Source organism: Hevea brasiliensis, chromosome 16, assembly GCF_030052815.1.
Source record: "Hevea brasiliensis isolate MT/VB/25A 57/8 chromosome 16, ASM3005281v1, whole genome shotgun sequence".
NCBI lineage: Eukaryota > Viridiplantae > Streptophyta > Magnoliopsida > Malpighiales > Euphorbiaceae > Hevea > Hevea brasiliensis.
In genome coordinates, this window is record NC_079508.1 from 36,761,735 (window position 1) to 36,779,535 (window position 17,801).

A 17,801-nucleotide genomic window follows, 5' to 3' on the forward strand; every position below is an offset into this window, starting at 1 on the left:
TTAATTCAAGTGGTTTTCAAGATTGTGGGTCTCCAATTCGAGTTTTAATATACTTATTATAGTTTAAGTTTTCTATGTTATGTATTTGTTACTTAAATTTATTTATATAAAAATTTAATTATATATAAAATATATTTTTTTATAATAATATTTATAAATTTTATATTTTTATTTTAAATAAAATAGAATATAAATATTTTATAAAATTATTAAAATTTTAAAATATAAATTATTAATAAAAAATAAATTTTCATGTTAATTATTAATTAAAATATATAAAATTAAATAAATTTAAATATTTTTTAATAATAATAATTAAATTTAGAACAAATTTAATAAGTTAACAATAAATTTTAATTAAATTTAAATGAGTTATTCATATTTAAATTTAAACAGCTTAATTTTTATAGATATTCTATCCATTATCATCGTTTGAAAACTCAAGAATGAGTTGTTTTGGTTCATATATATATATATATATATATATATATATATTTGATTGTTTAGAATTTTATAGATCCTAATTTTGGTAATTTAAATTTTATGAATCGTAATGTAAATGAAAAAAGAAAAATAATTTTCTTATTGTAATTGAGAAATATTTATTGATTAAGTTAAAAAGAATTAATTTTTTTTATTTTAATAATTAATCCATAAATTATTAATTGAATTAAATTTTTATAAAATTTTAATTTTTAATAATGAAATTTAAATTATTTTTAAAATTATAAAATTTTAAATTTAAATATTAATAAGAGCTAATTATAAATTTAAAAAAAAAATTGTAGGGAAGTTGGTTTCAACAGGTGCTTACTTGGACTGGTATCAACAACCACACAGTGATATTTCTTCCACCGCCTCCCTTCTCGTTTTGTCTTCTTGTTTGGTAGATTTTGTTCTAAGCTCTGTGATCGGTAAGGTAAATCTTAATATTAAATTTATTAATTATACTCTCTCTCTCTCTCTCTCTCTCTCTCTCTCTCTCTCTCTCTCTCTCTCTATATATATATATATATATTAAAATTAAATAAAACTCGATGAGTTTCTGTCATTAAATTATAATTTTAAATTATATCATGATTAAAATATAAATTTTTTTATTATAAAAATTTGAATTTTCACATTCTTAGGTTCAACTCTGATAAACCCGGTTAAGAGTTGATTTAGAATTAAAATTGAATAGATTTAAATTGGCTCAGAATCAAATTGAAATAGATTAAACTCATTTTGACTTAAGTTAAAATTAAATCAAACCGAATTGAGTGATTTTGGGTCAAATCCTTTTTATTTAAAAATTAAAAAAATAAAAAAATTATAACATTAAATTTGAATCAAATCGAACTAAATTAAAACCTAAATTAGATTGGATTAAAACATTGAAAGACTCACGATTCCGGTTTCAAGCTGATTTAAACCCAAACTGAACCGTACCCAGTCCATGCTAAAGTTTATTAGTGATTAAAATATAAATTTGTTACAGAAAACGAAACTTTATAAATGGCTGAGATTCAATCTCTAATATCTAAATTCACTATGAAAGAAATATTAAATGAATCCATAATAGACAAAGAGAGAGAATATGTGGTTTCACCGTCCTTTCGTCTTGATTCGTTATGGTCTACAGCTGATGCAATATCAACTCATATACAATCAGTATCCCAACTCAATTAGTATTTTTTAATATTTAAGTTTGTTTTAAATTTATTTAAATTTATCATTAACTTATTATTACTTTCAGAATAATAATTCAACTCATTTAGCTTTATATTTTTAATTAATAATTTATATAAAATATATTTTATTAATAATTTATATTTTAAATTTTTAATAATTTTATAAAATTTAAATCTTATTTTTCAAATAATATATATATATAATTTATAAATATTATTATCAAAATATATTTTATTTTAATTAATTATTTATATAAACAAATTCCAATATATAAAATCAAATATGATCCAAACTTTATATCAATATTATTTTTAAATTTAAATTTGTATTAAATTTAATTATATACTACTTAAATTCGTTAAATAAAATTTAATTAACAAATACCCAAAAATATTCAATTTGTTATCATCACTACTCATTCACTCTAAAATCCTCTATCACTAAGTAATTATATATATTTAGCTTTTATATGTAATTAGTAATTACTTACATCCATCCAACACAAATTATATTTAGTAAACGATCGTATTTTTTAAAAAAACTAGCTATAGTATATGTATTATATTAAATTGACTATGAGAACGAGTTTTTTTTTTTTCAAAGATAAAAAAATACACGCACATAGATCAGAAACAGAATTGGACCACTATTAAAAGTATGGTAATTTTAACTGAATTCTTAGTCCTTTATAATCCTCACACACACACACTCTCTCACCACACGATGTGGAATCTCAAATAATTAGTCTCAGGGCAGGCATAACTCATAAATGTTAAATTAAATATTTATATTAAAATTTATGCACTTATTATAGATATTTTAGTTAATTTTATATTAATTTTAATATAAATATTTAATTTAATAATTATTAAATTTATTTTATATAAGGTCAAGTTTAAATTAAATATATCTTATTAAAATAGTAAATGAGCATCATATATATTATGTGTATTTTATATTAGACTAATAAATAACTAGAAAATTTATATTATATACCGAGAAAACTAAAAATTAGTATTCTCTATAGATACAAAAATTCAGTTGCTTTTTATTTAAAGTGACGTGAGATTTATATATGTGTAAGTGAAAAAACATATGTTCCAAAAGCGCTGAATAATCCCTCAAATAATAATTATTACATATTTTAATTTTTATATATTGATACATGACACTTAATTATAGAAAATTATTGCCTAGACTTCGTTCATTATAAATTAAAAATACAAATATACGAAATTAATATATTTAATAAGTATGTCTCATCATATATCTTATGTTTTGGATTCATAAGAGATTGAGTTTAGATAAAAAAAAAACCCCTTAAAGACAAGACGAGCGAGTCTCCAAATATCATATTATCTCTATGTTTACCTCTCTAATTAAACAATTAATAAAATAAAAATTTTCAAAAATAATTATTACCTGTATATACCAAACCCATAAATAATTGTCATTTTAATTAAAATCATAATACATCTCACTTAAAAATACACATAGATAAAACGCCCAACTAAAAAACCACTGAAAAAATAATTTCCTTTTCAGTGGTCTTGGAAGACATGCTATCCCTCTAGCATAAAGATAGAATCCACTCTCCACAATACATTAGATGACAGAAAATATACGAGTATAAAAGGTTTCTATTTTTGGGTTGCACGCGAAATATCTTATAAATCTCCAATAAAGTAATCTAGGAGTCGTGGAAGAAAGGCAGAGGACTTCCATGGCCATAAAAAAAGTTGTAAATTGCTTCTCTAGAGACGTATTGAAGCAACATACCACACAGAGACCTATCTATGGAACAATGGGACCCAACACCAAATCTTCTCTTCTTCCTGCACCACCAATATCTCCTCCTCCGCCCCCACCTGGGATCAAACCGCGTTTCTGAACAGGAAAGGCCATTTTTCTATGTTTTCAAAACCCATTTGTTGTCTTTTCATTTGCTCCCGAAACATATTTTAAAGATTACTATGTTTGGCTTCAATTGATCAAACACATTCACAGTTGTCATTCTTTGATTGGTCTTTCCATGTAAAAGTTTTCAATTTCCTAGAATTCAAAACCTCGTTCTTTTCACTTCTGCTGCTGCTTCGAACCCTCTCTTAGATATTTTTAACACGTTTCGATCGTTAATATATACAATTAACTGGATAACACTTCTCTTTATCGCTTCGTTAGTGCTTAGTTTGTAGAAAATGCAAGAACAAACCAGTAGCCATGGCGGTACCTCTTCTTGCTACAGAGGGGTTCGCAAGAGGAAATGGGGGAAATGGGTGTCTGAGATACGTGAGCCTGGAAAGAAAGCTCGGATTTGGTTAGGGAGTTTTGAAACTGCTGAAATGGCAGCTACTGCTTATGATGTTGCAGCTTTACATTTCAGGGGACGTGAAGCTAAGCTTAATTTCCCTGAGTTGGTTAATGATCTTCCTAAGCCTGGAAGTTCCAATGCTGAAGATATTCGCATGGCTGCACATGAAGCTGCGCTACGTCTCAGGACACCTGTGAAGGAGCCTGAAGTCAGTGGTGGAGGTGGTAGCACTGGCAGTGGCAGTGGTGGTGGTAGCTCGAAAAACGAGGTGGGTCCGGTGACTGTGAGGTTGTCGCCGAGCCAGATTCAGGCGATCAACGAATCACCTTTGGATTCACCAAAGATGTGGATGCAAATGGGAATGGTAGAAGAGTCAATGATGTTTTCAAATGATGCAGTGGAAGATAATGAATGGAATTATACCATGCAAAATGATTCTCTTTGGGATCCTTAGGTAACGTTTTGCTTCCTACTTACAAAATAATATAATATAAACACTTAGATTACTTTTTTCTTTCTAATTGTCAACAATTACAATAGGAAAATATAATTTCTTTATAGAATTAATTATTAGTAAAAAACACTTATCAAAATCTAATTCATCATGAGTCACTATATAGTTGTCTTTCTTTTGCATATTTCGATAAAATTAAATTCTGATAAAATACTTTCGGTTTGAGAATATATTTTTCTATAATATACATATTTTATTATTTTTTCATATTTATATCATCAAAAATTAATCTCTTGACTGAAAATTTATTATTTAAAAATTTTTTATTTAAATCTAATTTATCATAGATTTATGATAAAATATTTATGTATTCAATCTATAAATAAGTTTTTCACTTTTCATCTAATATAAGTCTTGATTAGACTTATGTTTTCAATATAGTAGAGGTAAGTGGTTATTGAAAACTATTAATTGGTGGGTTTGCATGATCGACGAATTGGGTTGCCAAATAAGGGAAGGGGTTTCAAGGGAAATGAGTGCTTGGTGGAACAATATCTGAAAGAGCTAGTTTGGGGGAAAAGAAGGAAAGCCAATCCATTGTGTATTCTACCTTGTGGTTTTTATAAAGGTGGAAGGTTTTAGGCGGGACCAGAAGACGATTCATGGATTAGCCCAAGAGCCACCCACGGACTCTCCTTCCCTTACAGACATACTTTTTGTCACCTTCTTTGTTGGTGTCGGTTTGTTTGTACTATAAATTGTATTGCAATAAAATTTGTTTCTATTGTTCTATGATTCTCACATCATTATTATTATTTGTTTAGTCATTTTTAATAAAAAAAGCTCTTTTAAGTCTCTGGGTTAAATTTTTTAGTCCACTTAAGGCCTTTAGTTTTAATAAAATGGAGAAAAATGTTCAAAGTTGAGACTTTTAATGTCTCGTTAATAAGCCCATAATCTCCTACTTAAAACACAATTATCACCCACTAATCAGTAATTAAATCTCTAAAAAGTTCTCCATCTTTTTTATTATATTTTATGACCATTATTTTTTGTTATCTGTCAATCAATTTACTCAAACTTAGCAAGAAATTATCATCATTCTTTCGGTATGTATATTTCCCACAATAATTACAAATATCCTGGCTTATTCATGTAGCTTGGTAGTTTTGCTTATCTATCTAAGATTCTTATGAGAACCTTCAAAGCAATATGTACAAATAGTTCACTGTTGTACCTTTCCTCAAATCAGCTGGACATTGCAATAGAACAAACTGCTCATATGCCTCTATATAAATTCAGATAATTATCAATGCAAAATTTTATTTATTAAAACATAATCCAACTTCCATTGATCAAATAAAAATCATAACCCGAATGCCAATTTCGATTTTTCCCAGAAACAAAGGGAAATAATTCAACTGCTAATATAGATCAGATGAAATTAGATATCCAACACAAAGTTAATTCCATAAAAAATTTCACAAATAAAACTTCGATTTGACTTTGTATATGTTTTCTTCTACAGCAAAATCATAAATCGATTATGATCAAGTAATTCCTTCTAGAAAATTATATATTAAAAAAAAAAAAGCTAAGAACTTGTTGTCTGTTGATAATTATGGAGCTGATCATTGACGTTCTAGCTCTTGGGTTTGCGATACTTCTCTTCGATGAGCTTGGCCATGAAGAGGCCAATGGTGGCGAGCTTTTTGATTTTGGAAACGTCGTAGTATTAAGTAATGCAAACCCTTCACACCGTGCCTGCTAAGGAGAAATAACTCCTTATTATCCTCATAGCCTATGCTATGCTATTGTGTAATTATTGTTGCTGCAATTGCCGCTGTTGATTGGATTTTTATAGCTGTGAAGTTTTATATGGCTAAAAGGGGTGGAGGGATTTGAGCTCTGGAAGGATCTGTTATGTCAAGACCCACTTCTTGATGAGCTCGAGTCTGCCACCTTGGAACGAAACTGAGATCAATGAGAGAGAGAGAGAGAGAGAGAGAGAGAGAGAGACTTTTATTCTACCTTAAAATTTGGGCTGTTTTAAGCCTTTTATTAAAAGTTAAGGGTTTAACTAGTTTAAGTGATTTTTAGCCCATTTCTTAAGGTTTTAAAAAGCTTTTACCTAATTTTTATTAAATTTTAATTAGAATTTAATATTTCATAATTTTAAAAATGATTCTAGAATTATTGAATCATAGGTTATTCATTATTTTTTTTATTATTAATTTATGTACTAATATTGAAATATTGAATTTGTGGTTATTGCTCTATGCTTCTCATCAACACTATTGCTTTTTTATTTATTTTTTAGATTTTTTGTCTGACTATTTTTTTAAAAAAAAATTATAAGAAAATCAATTAAGGGCGTTTATAGTTTTATAAATAAAATAAAATAATATTAGCACATTCTATTTGATTTACTGGTTAAAGTCTTTCTGTGGATACAAAAACTAGATATATCCAAAATGCATTGGAGAGTGAATAATAATAATAATAATAATAACAATATTAATTGATAATATAAATTCTAACCATATGTGTAATAAACTGCATAAAGTTTAAATTTGATGTAATAATAGAAAATATAAATAATAGAAAATACAAATCTCCTCTTCAAAAGGATATCAACGACTCATAGTTTTTAAATTGGACTAATAAAAAAATCATAAAATTAAACAGTGATAAATTACTATTAAGTGAATTATGTATTTCCCTTTGATAAGCAAAATCAAATATTATTTTAATATAATAAAATTTTTTAAATTAAAATAATTATTTTTATATTTTGTATAAATGATTTATCTAAAAATTCTTTCTATGAAATTGTAGTAGCGTATAAATATTACATGCGTAATGTAAAATTTGAGAATTCCATAAAAAATTTGAGATTTCTTGTGAAATATTGCTAATCATTCTCTGCCTAGTTTTGCAAATTTGTGTATCCCATTGGATATCTCGGGGGTGTTTCTCGCATTCTGGGGATCAACTACATATGCATGTCACTTATTTTTGAGAAATTTTTCATTTTTTTAGGGAAATTTCAAATTTTCAATTTTTATTTTAAAAAAAAGTATAAAAAAAATATTTACTTTCAAAAAATAAAAATATTTTGTAATTACAAAAATAAAAATAGTATTCATATATTTCATAATTAAAACAATAAATCATTGTAAAATATATTTTAAATTTTATTTTATTTTTAAAATTTTTTAATGTGTTTTTTTATTTATTTTATAATAATATAATTAATTTTTTATCATTATAAATAAATATTTTTTTAAATAATTATTTAATTTTAGCAGTAAATAGTTATATTATAATTTTTTGTTATAAAAAAGTGCTCATTGTTTTCCACTTAGATAACTAGTGGAAAATTTAATTTTTATTATAAAAAAATAGTGAAATCTAAGGCTTTGTTTTTTTTTTCTTTGTATACGAAAAATATGTTTTTTCTAAAATTGTTTTCTATGAAAATATTTTTTATTTTTTTATTATAATGTTTAAATTAATTGTATATATTTATATCATTTATGTATAAGTATTTTATATTTTAATATGAATGTCAAAATTCATAAAATAACTTTCTTTTTTAGAAGAGGTTATTTTTCTTAAAAATTATTTAATATTTTTTATCAAGAAAATATTTTCTATTTACCAATTTTTTAAGATTTCAAATGCTAAAAAATACAAAAAAATATTTATCAGAAAAACATTTTTCACAAAACAACAAGAAACTATTCTATTTTCTAATTTAAAAAAAAATCTGAAAAATTACCCCAATTTTTAACAAGTGAACATATTATTATAAATAAATAATAATGCCCAAATTCTTTAAAATTTTTAAAATAAATAAATAAAATCACTAATCGTATGTAAGCGACCCTTTTAGTAATCTCCAAAAAAGAAGTAGTCACTAGCTAAAAAGATATGATTTTAAATCCTTTGTAATCTCTAAATTATTTTAAAAAATTAAAATAACAAAAAAAATTTTTAATTCACTAGCCGTAGCTCTTTAAAATATAGTAATTTTATTTTAAATTTTCATTGCACTTTTTCTATATTTATTATATATATCCATAATTTAATATTTTTATATATTACTTTTTATTAATTTTTTATATAATATAATGTTATTATAATATATTAATTATTATAATTATTATGATAATATAATAATTTTTCATTTTTTTATAATATATATGTTGTGTATACACTTATCATTTTCTAATTAAATCAATGAAAATAAAAATATATCAATAAAAATAAGAAATTGTAGAGGTTAAATTTATAATAAAAATTTTATATTTTAATATAATTTTATAATGGTAAGTGTTTTATAAATATATAAATTAACTATTTATTATTTTGTTAGTTTATGAGTATTGAATTTATAGAGACTAATTAGTTTTTATTATTTTATAATTTTTGTAAAACATATATAATTAACTTAAAAAATTTAAATTTTTTTCAACGCTATTTAAGGGTTTATATGTATAATAATAAAATAAATTTAATTTAGTATAATTTCATATAATGTTAATTTTTTTTATTTGTAGTTATTTTCAATTTAATTTTTTAATTTTATGTGATAAAATTAATTATGCACGTTCATGTCAATAAATATCAACATTATTCATTTTTGTTTAATATGTAATATTTTATATAATTTCATATTTTTAACAATATGGAGAAAAATTAAGTAAGTTTGAAAAACATATTAATACTAATAAATTATTTATAAATAATAAATTAATAACTAAAATATTCTTTTTCTATAAAAAATAAAAAATCAATGTTAATCAAATAAAAAATATTGTCCATAATACATTGTTATTTTTAATTAAAATGATTACAGTAAAAAATATATAGGTAATTATTTAATTTATAGTAAAATATTTTATCAAATTAACTTATAACGTATTTTTAAATTAAATTTTTTATAATTATTTTTTCAGAAGTAAATGTCAAATTTTAATAAAGAAAGTTGTTGAATCCAAATAAATAAAAATTCTATTAAATAATGTAATATTTGTATTCATATGAAAATTGTGACTTTTTTAATCAAATTATCAATTTGTATTTATATTTAAATATAAATTTATCAAAGTGAAATAATAATTATATATTCAAAGTATGATTTCTTTTATATATATATCTTCACTATTTATCAAGTTAGTGTAACATTATAGTATTAAAAAAATTAAAAAATAGAAATTAACATTTTTAAACTTTTAATAATATATCATTTTAAAATAAAAAAATAATATTATAAATTATAATTATTCTATTAATTATATTAATTTTATAATTAATTTCAAATTTAACATATTCTATAAATTATTAATTTTTAAAATAATATATGTTTACTTATTTAAATGTTTTTCCTAAATATATAATTTTTTTTTACTTTGTAAGTAATTATATATTATTTAAAATTTTAAATTCATATGAATATATATATATATATATATATTATCAATTAGTAATATTTATATTAGATTTATAAATTTTATTTTAACTAGAACTAATTTATATATTAATGTAATAATTAAGAATTTTAGAAATATATATATATATATTTATAATTAAGAAAAATATAAATTTATTTTATATGAAATATTTTTTAATGAATTTATAAAAAAATTAAATTAAATGAAAATGTCAAAAATATTAATAAAAGAATTTATATGTTTGGCTAAAAAATATTAATTTCTTTTCTTGTATTTTTACGTAAATTTAAATATAATTGTATTAAAATAAATTTAAGATAGATATAAAAATTTATTAAGATTCATTAAAAAAGTGATTCATATGAATAAAATATCATCCTATTTTTGTAAATATTATAAAAATTTTGAAGGTATTTTTATAAAAAAATTTTAAAATTATATTCTAATAAAAAGTTAATTAAGTAGATTTTAAATATAAATAAGATTAAAAATTTTAGATTTATATAAATTTTAAAATTATATAGACAATTAAAATTTAAATCTTAAGAATTTTAATTTTATATAAATTTTAAAATTAAATTAAATATTAAAAAATATAATTATAAATATTATAAATAATAAAAGATAATTTGATCAAACTCGATATTTCCCTTTACAAATTTATATATTATGTATATAGATTATTTTTCCTCAAATAATAGTCAATAACACTTAAAAATATAGTGTGTACATAAAATATTTAAAAGTATATAATTGCCATTCCCATTGAATCATTTGGGTGTGAGTTCAAGAAGTTGTTATAATTGCAGGAATGGTGCTAATTAAATTGAGATAAAAAAAAATGTCAAGAAACACAAAAATTTTTACGTTTCATTTTCAAATAATTTACTATATAAACAAATACAAATGACCATAATGAATTTTGGGTAAATTTATTTTCCATTAAATTTTTTTATTTATCATGAATTAATTTATTTTTATTTTAATTTTTTTTATTTTGACTTCATTTAACGCCAAAATTTCAATTCATATATATAGAATAGTGCCAAGTTAAAATAATAAAAAAAACAAATTAAAAAATAATATTAATTGAACTGAAATATGATTTAAGTTGAATACAACCAAATAAAAAAAATTGATTTAGTTTAATTAAATTTATTACAATTTATTTTATTAAATTTTTTTTTAATTTTTATATTTTGTTCTTTGAATTTATTTTTATTTTTTTTATAAATTATATATTATATTTTATAAAAGTCCATAAAATCAATAAAAAATTGATTACAAAGACAAATTGATTGGTTGGGTTTTCAATTTTTTTCTATAAAAATAATTAAATTAAACATAAAATCAAACTTTTTTAAAAAATATTAATCAAACCAAATTAAATTAATTAAAAAAACTAAACTAAAATGATAACAGTTCAATTTTTCTATTATAACCTATTGTTTCACAGCTATATATTTCTTAAAAGGCAAGTTATAAAACTTTTAGAATAATAATAATAATAGGCTTAAAGTTTAATTTTACTCCTATACTTATTTGAAAAACTCAATTTAATTTTTTTATCTAAATTAATTTAAATTTTTTAATTTGAGCATAATTTAACTCGAAATAAAGAAAAGTTAAGCTTACGATTTTTTATTTAAATAAAAAAATTAATAAATTTAACTCAAAAAATTAAGAAATTAAATTTTTTACTTTTTTATTTAAATCAAGAAATATAATTTTTTATTTTTGGGTTAAACTATTAAAATTTCTGATTTAATTTAGATAAAAATTAAAAATGAGTGAAATTAAAATTTTTTAATAAATGAGGGTAAAAATTGAATTTTCATAATAATAATAATAAAAGAGAAAAAAAAAATAATTGTATGCAGAATAAGAATAAAAAAGGGTTGACCGGTATCTGCCGGTGGACGCGGAAATATTGGTACTTGGAGTACGGTATGGGATATTGGGATGGGATGGGGCGGTGCAATTGATTGAGAAAGCTTTTGTGAAATCAAAGGTTAAAATTATACAAATATTGGAAGACAACTTAGCTTTTAGCGCCATTGCTTTGCTTTGCTTGATCCAGCTGTTTCCTCTTTTCCTTGACTAATATTCCAACCTTCTACTAATTTCCTTTCTACTACTAACATCTAACCAAAGCGTGTGTTTCTATATTTATAAATTAATTTTTATATATATTTTGGATATTTAATTTATTTTTTTATTTTTAAAAAAATACTAAATTTAATTAAACTTTGTTAAAATGAATTCTAGTTCGACTGATATATAATTAAATTTAAGATAAATTTTAAATTAAATATTTTTTATTTAAATTTTTTTATATAAATAATTAATTAAATATAAAATATATTTTTTATTTTTTTAAATATAAATTATTAATAAAATATATTATATAAATGTAAATGAGTTTGAATATTATTAAAATAATAATGATTAAATTTGAGATAAATTTAAATAATTTAGGTGATGAATTTTAATCACATTTACAATGAATTTAAGTATTAAAAGTAATCAAATTTATAACGAATTTCTATGAGCACTCCATCTGTTATATTTGTGCTAGTAAAAGGATAAAAATATTAATTTTAAAATAATAAAATTCATGAATTTTTTTTTAATGAGTAAGTATTAACTCAACGTGAGAAATACCACGAGGAAAACGTGGGAACGGGCAAAGATCATCGGCAACTAAAACAGTCAAATAGATAGACCATAAGACGGCCATGGTCTATGGCCAACTTCGCTTAGATGGCTGAGATTTTTTTTTTTTTTAGAGAAATCGTAATTTTAATAGAAAATGGGAACAAGAAAGTGGTCAAAGGATATGGCACGTGCCGGTAAAACGCGTCAATGAACAGAATAAGTATACCAGATCTGCATGATTTGACCAGAGTGCATTATTTATAAAATAAGAAATATTTATAAAATGTTAACAATTATTTATAAATGAATCGCTAAATTAATTTATCATTAATATTTAATAAGACTCTTTTGATAATAAATTTCTATAATAAATTATTTGCCCAAATTTAGATAAGTCCTCTTCGTGAATGGCGACAATTTCTCTTGAATCCATCTCAGTATAAATTAACATATTCACCGTTATAGGAAATTTTTTTTTAGAAAGGAAATAAACATTTATATTGATGGAAAAATCATATAAATAAAAAGAATAATAATTTTTATAATATTAAATTGTTAATTAAAAAATAAGCATAAACCGTAGAAGGTAAATATAACTAGGGGTGAGTATTCGGTTCAAATCGAACTGAACCGAATTAAATTATAAAAATCGAACAGTAAATTTTAGAAACCGAATCGAACCGAACTGCTCTATTTCGGTTCGATTCGATTTAAATCGATCGATTTGATTTTTTATTGATTTTTAATTTAGACTTGATTTTCAAGTTATTTGGTCTAATTTTAACTTTGGTTTGAACCTGATAACCATTAATCAATGAAATTAAACAATTAATATATATAAAATTAAATATAATTCATAAATTTTTCGTAAAAATAAATCAATTCAAAAATCGATTTGGTTCGATTTAGTTTGATTTGACTATATAAATTACTATTCGGTTCAGTTCGGTTTAACCGATTTTTTTCTCTTCAAAATCGAACCGAACCGAAATAACAGAAATTTTATAATATAAAATCAAATTGAACCGATTTAATTTTAAAACCGAACTGATTGAATCGAATTGACTCGATTCGGTTCGATTTTTCAATTTGGACAGAATTCTGCTCAGCCCTAAATATAACTACTTGATTTGAATAATTGAATATGCAAATTGGATATCAATTATATAATTGGCATTTTTATAAGTTATCCCATTACACACGAGATTAAAGAGATAAAATTTAATAAAAAAATTTTAATTTAATTAGTGTTTTTATAAGTAATCTCTTAACTTGTATAACGAATGATTAGGGATTGTAATGGGTAGAATATCCACAAAAATTACTATATTTAAATCCAAACTCTATTTGTATTCTTAAAATATGAACATGTCTCAAATTAAATTAAAATTTATTTTCAAACTCAATTATTATTACTAGAAAAAATATGAATCCGTTTAATTTTATATATTTTAATTAGTAATATATATAAAGAATTATTTTGATTAATAATTTATATTTTAAAAATTTAATAATTTCATAAAATATTTAAATTTCATTTTATCTAAAATAAAATTTATAAATATTATTTTAAAAATACATATTTTATATTTAATTAAATATTTATATAAACAGATTTAGGTAATGGACATCCGACATGTAAGATTCGAGTCTGTCTCGACTTGTCATGATTATTATTTGTTAAAAAAGTTTTACCAATATTGAGTCTATTTGCTCCCATGAATCATAAATGTTCGTTAATTTTTGTTAATTACTCATTCATATAGACATATATTAACCAAAAATATATATATTCATAAAATTTTTTACTCCATCCACATATAATTATAATAAATAAATTATATATTTTTTATTAATTAAGTTTTGATAGATATGCATTTTTAAAAATGACTATATACATATATATATATATATATATATATATATATATATATATATATTATGTTTATCAAATAAAACAAACTTATCTGTAAAACAATCCTCTTTTATTCAATGGTATTGAGTTTAAAATTTTAAAATCTTAAATTTTAAAAAATTTAAAAATAAAATTATAGTATATATATAACAGTTGTATTATTATTATTATTATTATTATTATTTTAATAAAAATATAAATTCATTAATAATATCAAGAATTTAAGTATTACAAATAATTACAGGAATACAAGACTATTTTTGTATATCAATTATGGAACTTATTATCATAGACAATAAAATTCATTGATCATTAAATTTTTCTGCTTAAAAATGATTTTAACAAAAGATATAAATTTTTCAAGTAGTCACTGGTTCTTTGTTCGATTTAGACTACAAAATAACTTCTCTATCTAGACTATTTTTTCAAGAATTTAATACATATGACATACGTATATGAGTTCTAACAACTATGCGTTGATGGATGAACATGTTGCATTATCAGATTTCATTGGTAAAAGATTAATATATGCAACTCAAGATGTAAAATCTCCAATCAAATAAAATTAATAATCATATTTTTATTTATAATAACTGAAAATTAAACCCTCGTAATAACAAAAAAGACAACTACAAAAATTGAGAGAAATAAATTTAAGATATATTAAGAAGAATAAGTCTAAAAATAAATCCCTAAAATTCATTTCAGAAAGGAAAAAATTTGAGAATTATTAAAAGAAAATATAAAATAAAAAATACCAAAAAAAAAAAATCTAAAGGAGAGAGAGTGGAATTGTCACCAATGAAAAGTATTGTGAGTTGAGAGGGCTTACATACAGAGAGAATACATAATTTTATATATATATATATATTTTTTTTTTATTTTTTTTATTTTTTTTTTCAGGTGTTATTTTTTCCACGACATATTGATTACATAAAAAGAATAAATTAAATCCTCAAATCGAAGGGTACAAATGTACACAAACGCAAGACATCAACGTGTGTGTTACTTTTTTTTTCTTAACGGGTGCAACGTGGCAAAATATGATTGCGTCATTTAAGACAGAAGTAGAAAAAATAGCCTACATACATACATGCAATGCATAGCCAATGCCAGCATCTTCCCACTAAAACTACGTAGCTACTCGGAAGCCACGCTTCTTCAGTCCTCCACCACACTTCCACGGCTTCTCTCTATATAATCACTCTCACAATCTCTTTCCCCAGCTAACCATTTCTGCTCTCTCTGCTTTGCTACTTCAATGGAACAAAGATCCACCGATGCCCATCTCGCCACCGCAAATGCTCCTCCACGGTATCGCGGCATTCGGCAGCGAAAATGGGGGAAATGGGTGTCTGAAATCCGGGAGCCTGGGAAGAAAACTCGCATTTGGCTTGGGAGTTATGAAGCCCCGGAGATGGCTGCTGCTGCTTATGACGTTGCTGCATTGCACTTCCGGGGACCTGGAGCTCAGCTCAATTTTCCGGAACATGCTGATAGCCTTCCTCGGCCTAAGAGTTCTAGTGCAGAGGATGTACAAATGGCGGCACAAGAGGCTTCTTTGCGTTTTAGGAATAGAAAGCCGATGATGAAATGTTCGGATGTGGTAGGTGGCTCTGGTGCTGGCGGCGGCGACGGCGGCAGTTTAGGTCCTGTAAGGATTGGGCTTTCGCCCAGCCAGATTCAAGCCATTAATGAGACACCGTTGGATTCACCAAAGATGTGGATGGAGTTGGCTGGAGCTCTGCCGCTTGAAGAGCCCATGGCTTTTGGGGATGATGAGATTGAATTTAGTGAGTTCGAGGAAATTCAAGATGCCTCCATTTGGAATTACTAAATTTAAAGTACGTAAATTCAGGGAAAAAAAATGGCATCATCCATCTATTTTACATGTGAATGAATTTCACCGTATAGATTTTACATGTAAATCTCATCATATAATATATGAGATTTAGATAAAAATTTCCTGTAAATTTAATTTTTTTTTAACAATTTCTTATAAAATATTTTATCTTTTACGAATTTTTTTAGTGAAAAAATAATTGTTTTTTTAATAATTAAGTTTATTTAATATTTTATAATTCTTAAAATAATTTTAATATTATCGAATTAGTAAAATTTATTGATTTTTTTTAAATGTCCAACCGATCATCATAACTTTCATCTGCAATTTGATATACATTAATTGAAATTTGTAGATTGTTATTTCTCTATTATTTGTTGAAATTCTATATACTTTGTTATAACCTGAAATATATTCCACAATTTATCTATTAAAATTAATTTTTTAATTAAATGATGTGAGAATTTAAAATATAGAAACATGTGAAAAATTTAAAAATATAATAATTAAAAAAATATATTTGTTAAGAAATTAAAATTAATATAGAAAATAAAATTTAAATTAGTAAAAAAAATTAAAAATAATATTTTAGTGAAATTATAAAATAGGTTTCAAGTTATATAAAATAAGATCTAGAGTAGTAATAATAGAGAAAGTGTCTAAAAACAAGTATATACAAAAAATATTACTAATACGATGTCTTATAGGGTCTCAATGCCTATATATGTACAAAATATATAAAAACTAGCTAATTTTAGTATTTAAATTATTAGTATATTTATATTTAAAATTAAAATTGACCAATTATAATAGAAGAAATATAAATTTAATATTAAAAATTTATTAAAAGGCATATCTATAAATGAATTAAGAATATATAAAATGTTAATGAAATAATTATTAGCACCAACTTATATTAATATCCCTAGTGATTATAAAAAATATTATAAATAAAAAGTAAAATAAAGAAGGAAAAATATGCTTTCACGTAAAAAATTGAAATCAATTCATTTTAAATATGATACCATCAATTAATATATTTTTATTTTTAGGAAATTGTCCATACTTTTACACATGGTTAATAATAAATTTAATATATAAATAATTTTAATTATATATTCTTAATTTTAATATATGAAATAAAATAATATTATAAATTTATTAATAATTACTCTATATTTTATTTTTATTACTTTTTGTGTAAACTATATTTTTTATTTCTAAAATTAATAAAGATTTAATAATAAAAATAACAAAAAATGGTAATATAATAAAAATATTTATTAAAAATATGTAATAGTTTAAGGTTGATTAAATTATATAATATTTTCATCATTTTAAAATAACAAAATTTATATATCCTCTTAATATATTAAAGAAATATAATATATTCAAATATTATTCTTATTTAGTAATATAAATATTATTTTTGAAAAAATAATATTAATAATAGATAAGCATTAAGGTAGTGCAAAAGGGAAAAATGA

At 22.4% G+C, this 17,801-nt stretch overlaps 2 protein-coding genes across 2 annotated transcripts; both read left to right on the plus strand.

Moving 5' to 3' along the window:
* Positions 1 to 3,848: 3,848 nt before the first annotated feature.
* Positions 3,849 to 4,497, plus strand: LOC131174495 (ethylene-responsive transcription factor ERF021-like). The gene has a single exon (XM_058138014.1). It carries the CDS (start codon positions 3,873 to 3,875, stop codon positions 4,437 to 4,439), a length of 567 nt encoding a protein of 188 aa, XP_057993997.1. The 5' UTR covers positions 3,849 to 3,872; the 3' UTR covers positions 4,440 to 4,497.
* An 11,189-nt stretch (positions 4,498 to 15,686) lies between these two features.
* On the plus strand, positions 15,687 to 16,493 carry LOC110653272 (ethylene-responsive transcription factor ERF022-like). Its single transcript, XM_058137986.1, has one exon. It carries the CDS (start codon positions 15,733 to 15,735, stop codon positions 16,306 to 16,308), a length of 576 nt encoding a protein of 191 aa, XP_057993969.1. The 5' UTR covers positions 15,687 to 15,732; the 3' UTR covers positions 16,309 to 16,493.
* The last annotated feature ends 1,308 nt before the right edge of the window (positions 16,494 to 17,801 follow it).

Bases quoted from the DNA above. Each gene is read 5' to 3' on its own strand.
- LOC131174495 (XM_058138014.1), top strand. From the start codon at position 3,873: ATGCAAGAACAAACCAGTAGCCATGGCGGTACCTCTTCTTGCTACAGA.
- LOC110653272 (XM_058137986.1), top strand. From the start codon at position 15,733: ATGGAACAAAGATCCACCGATGCCCATCTCGCCACCGCAAATGCTCCT.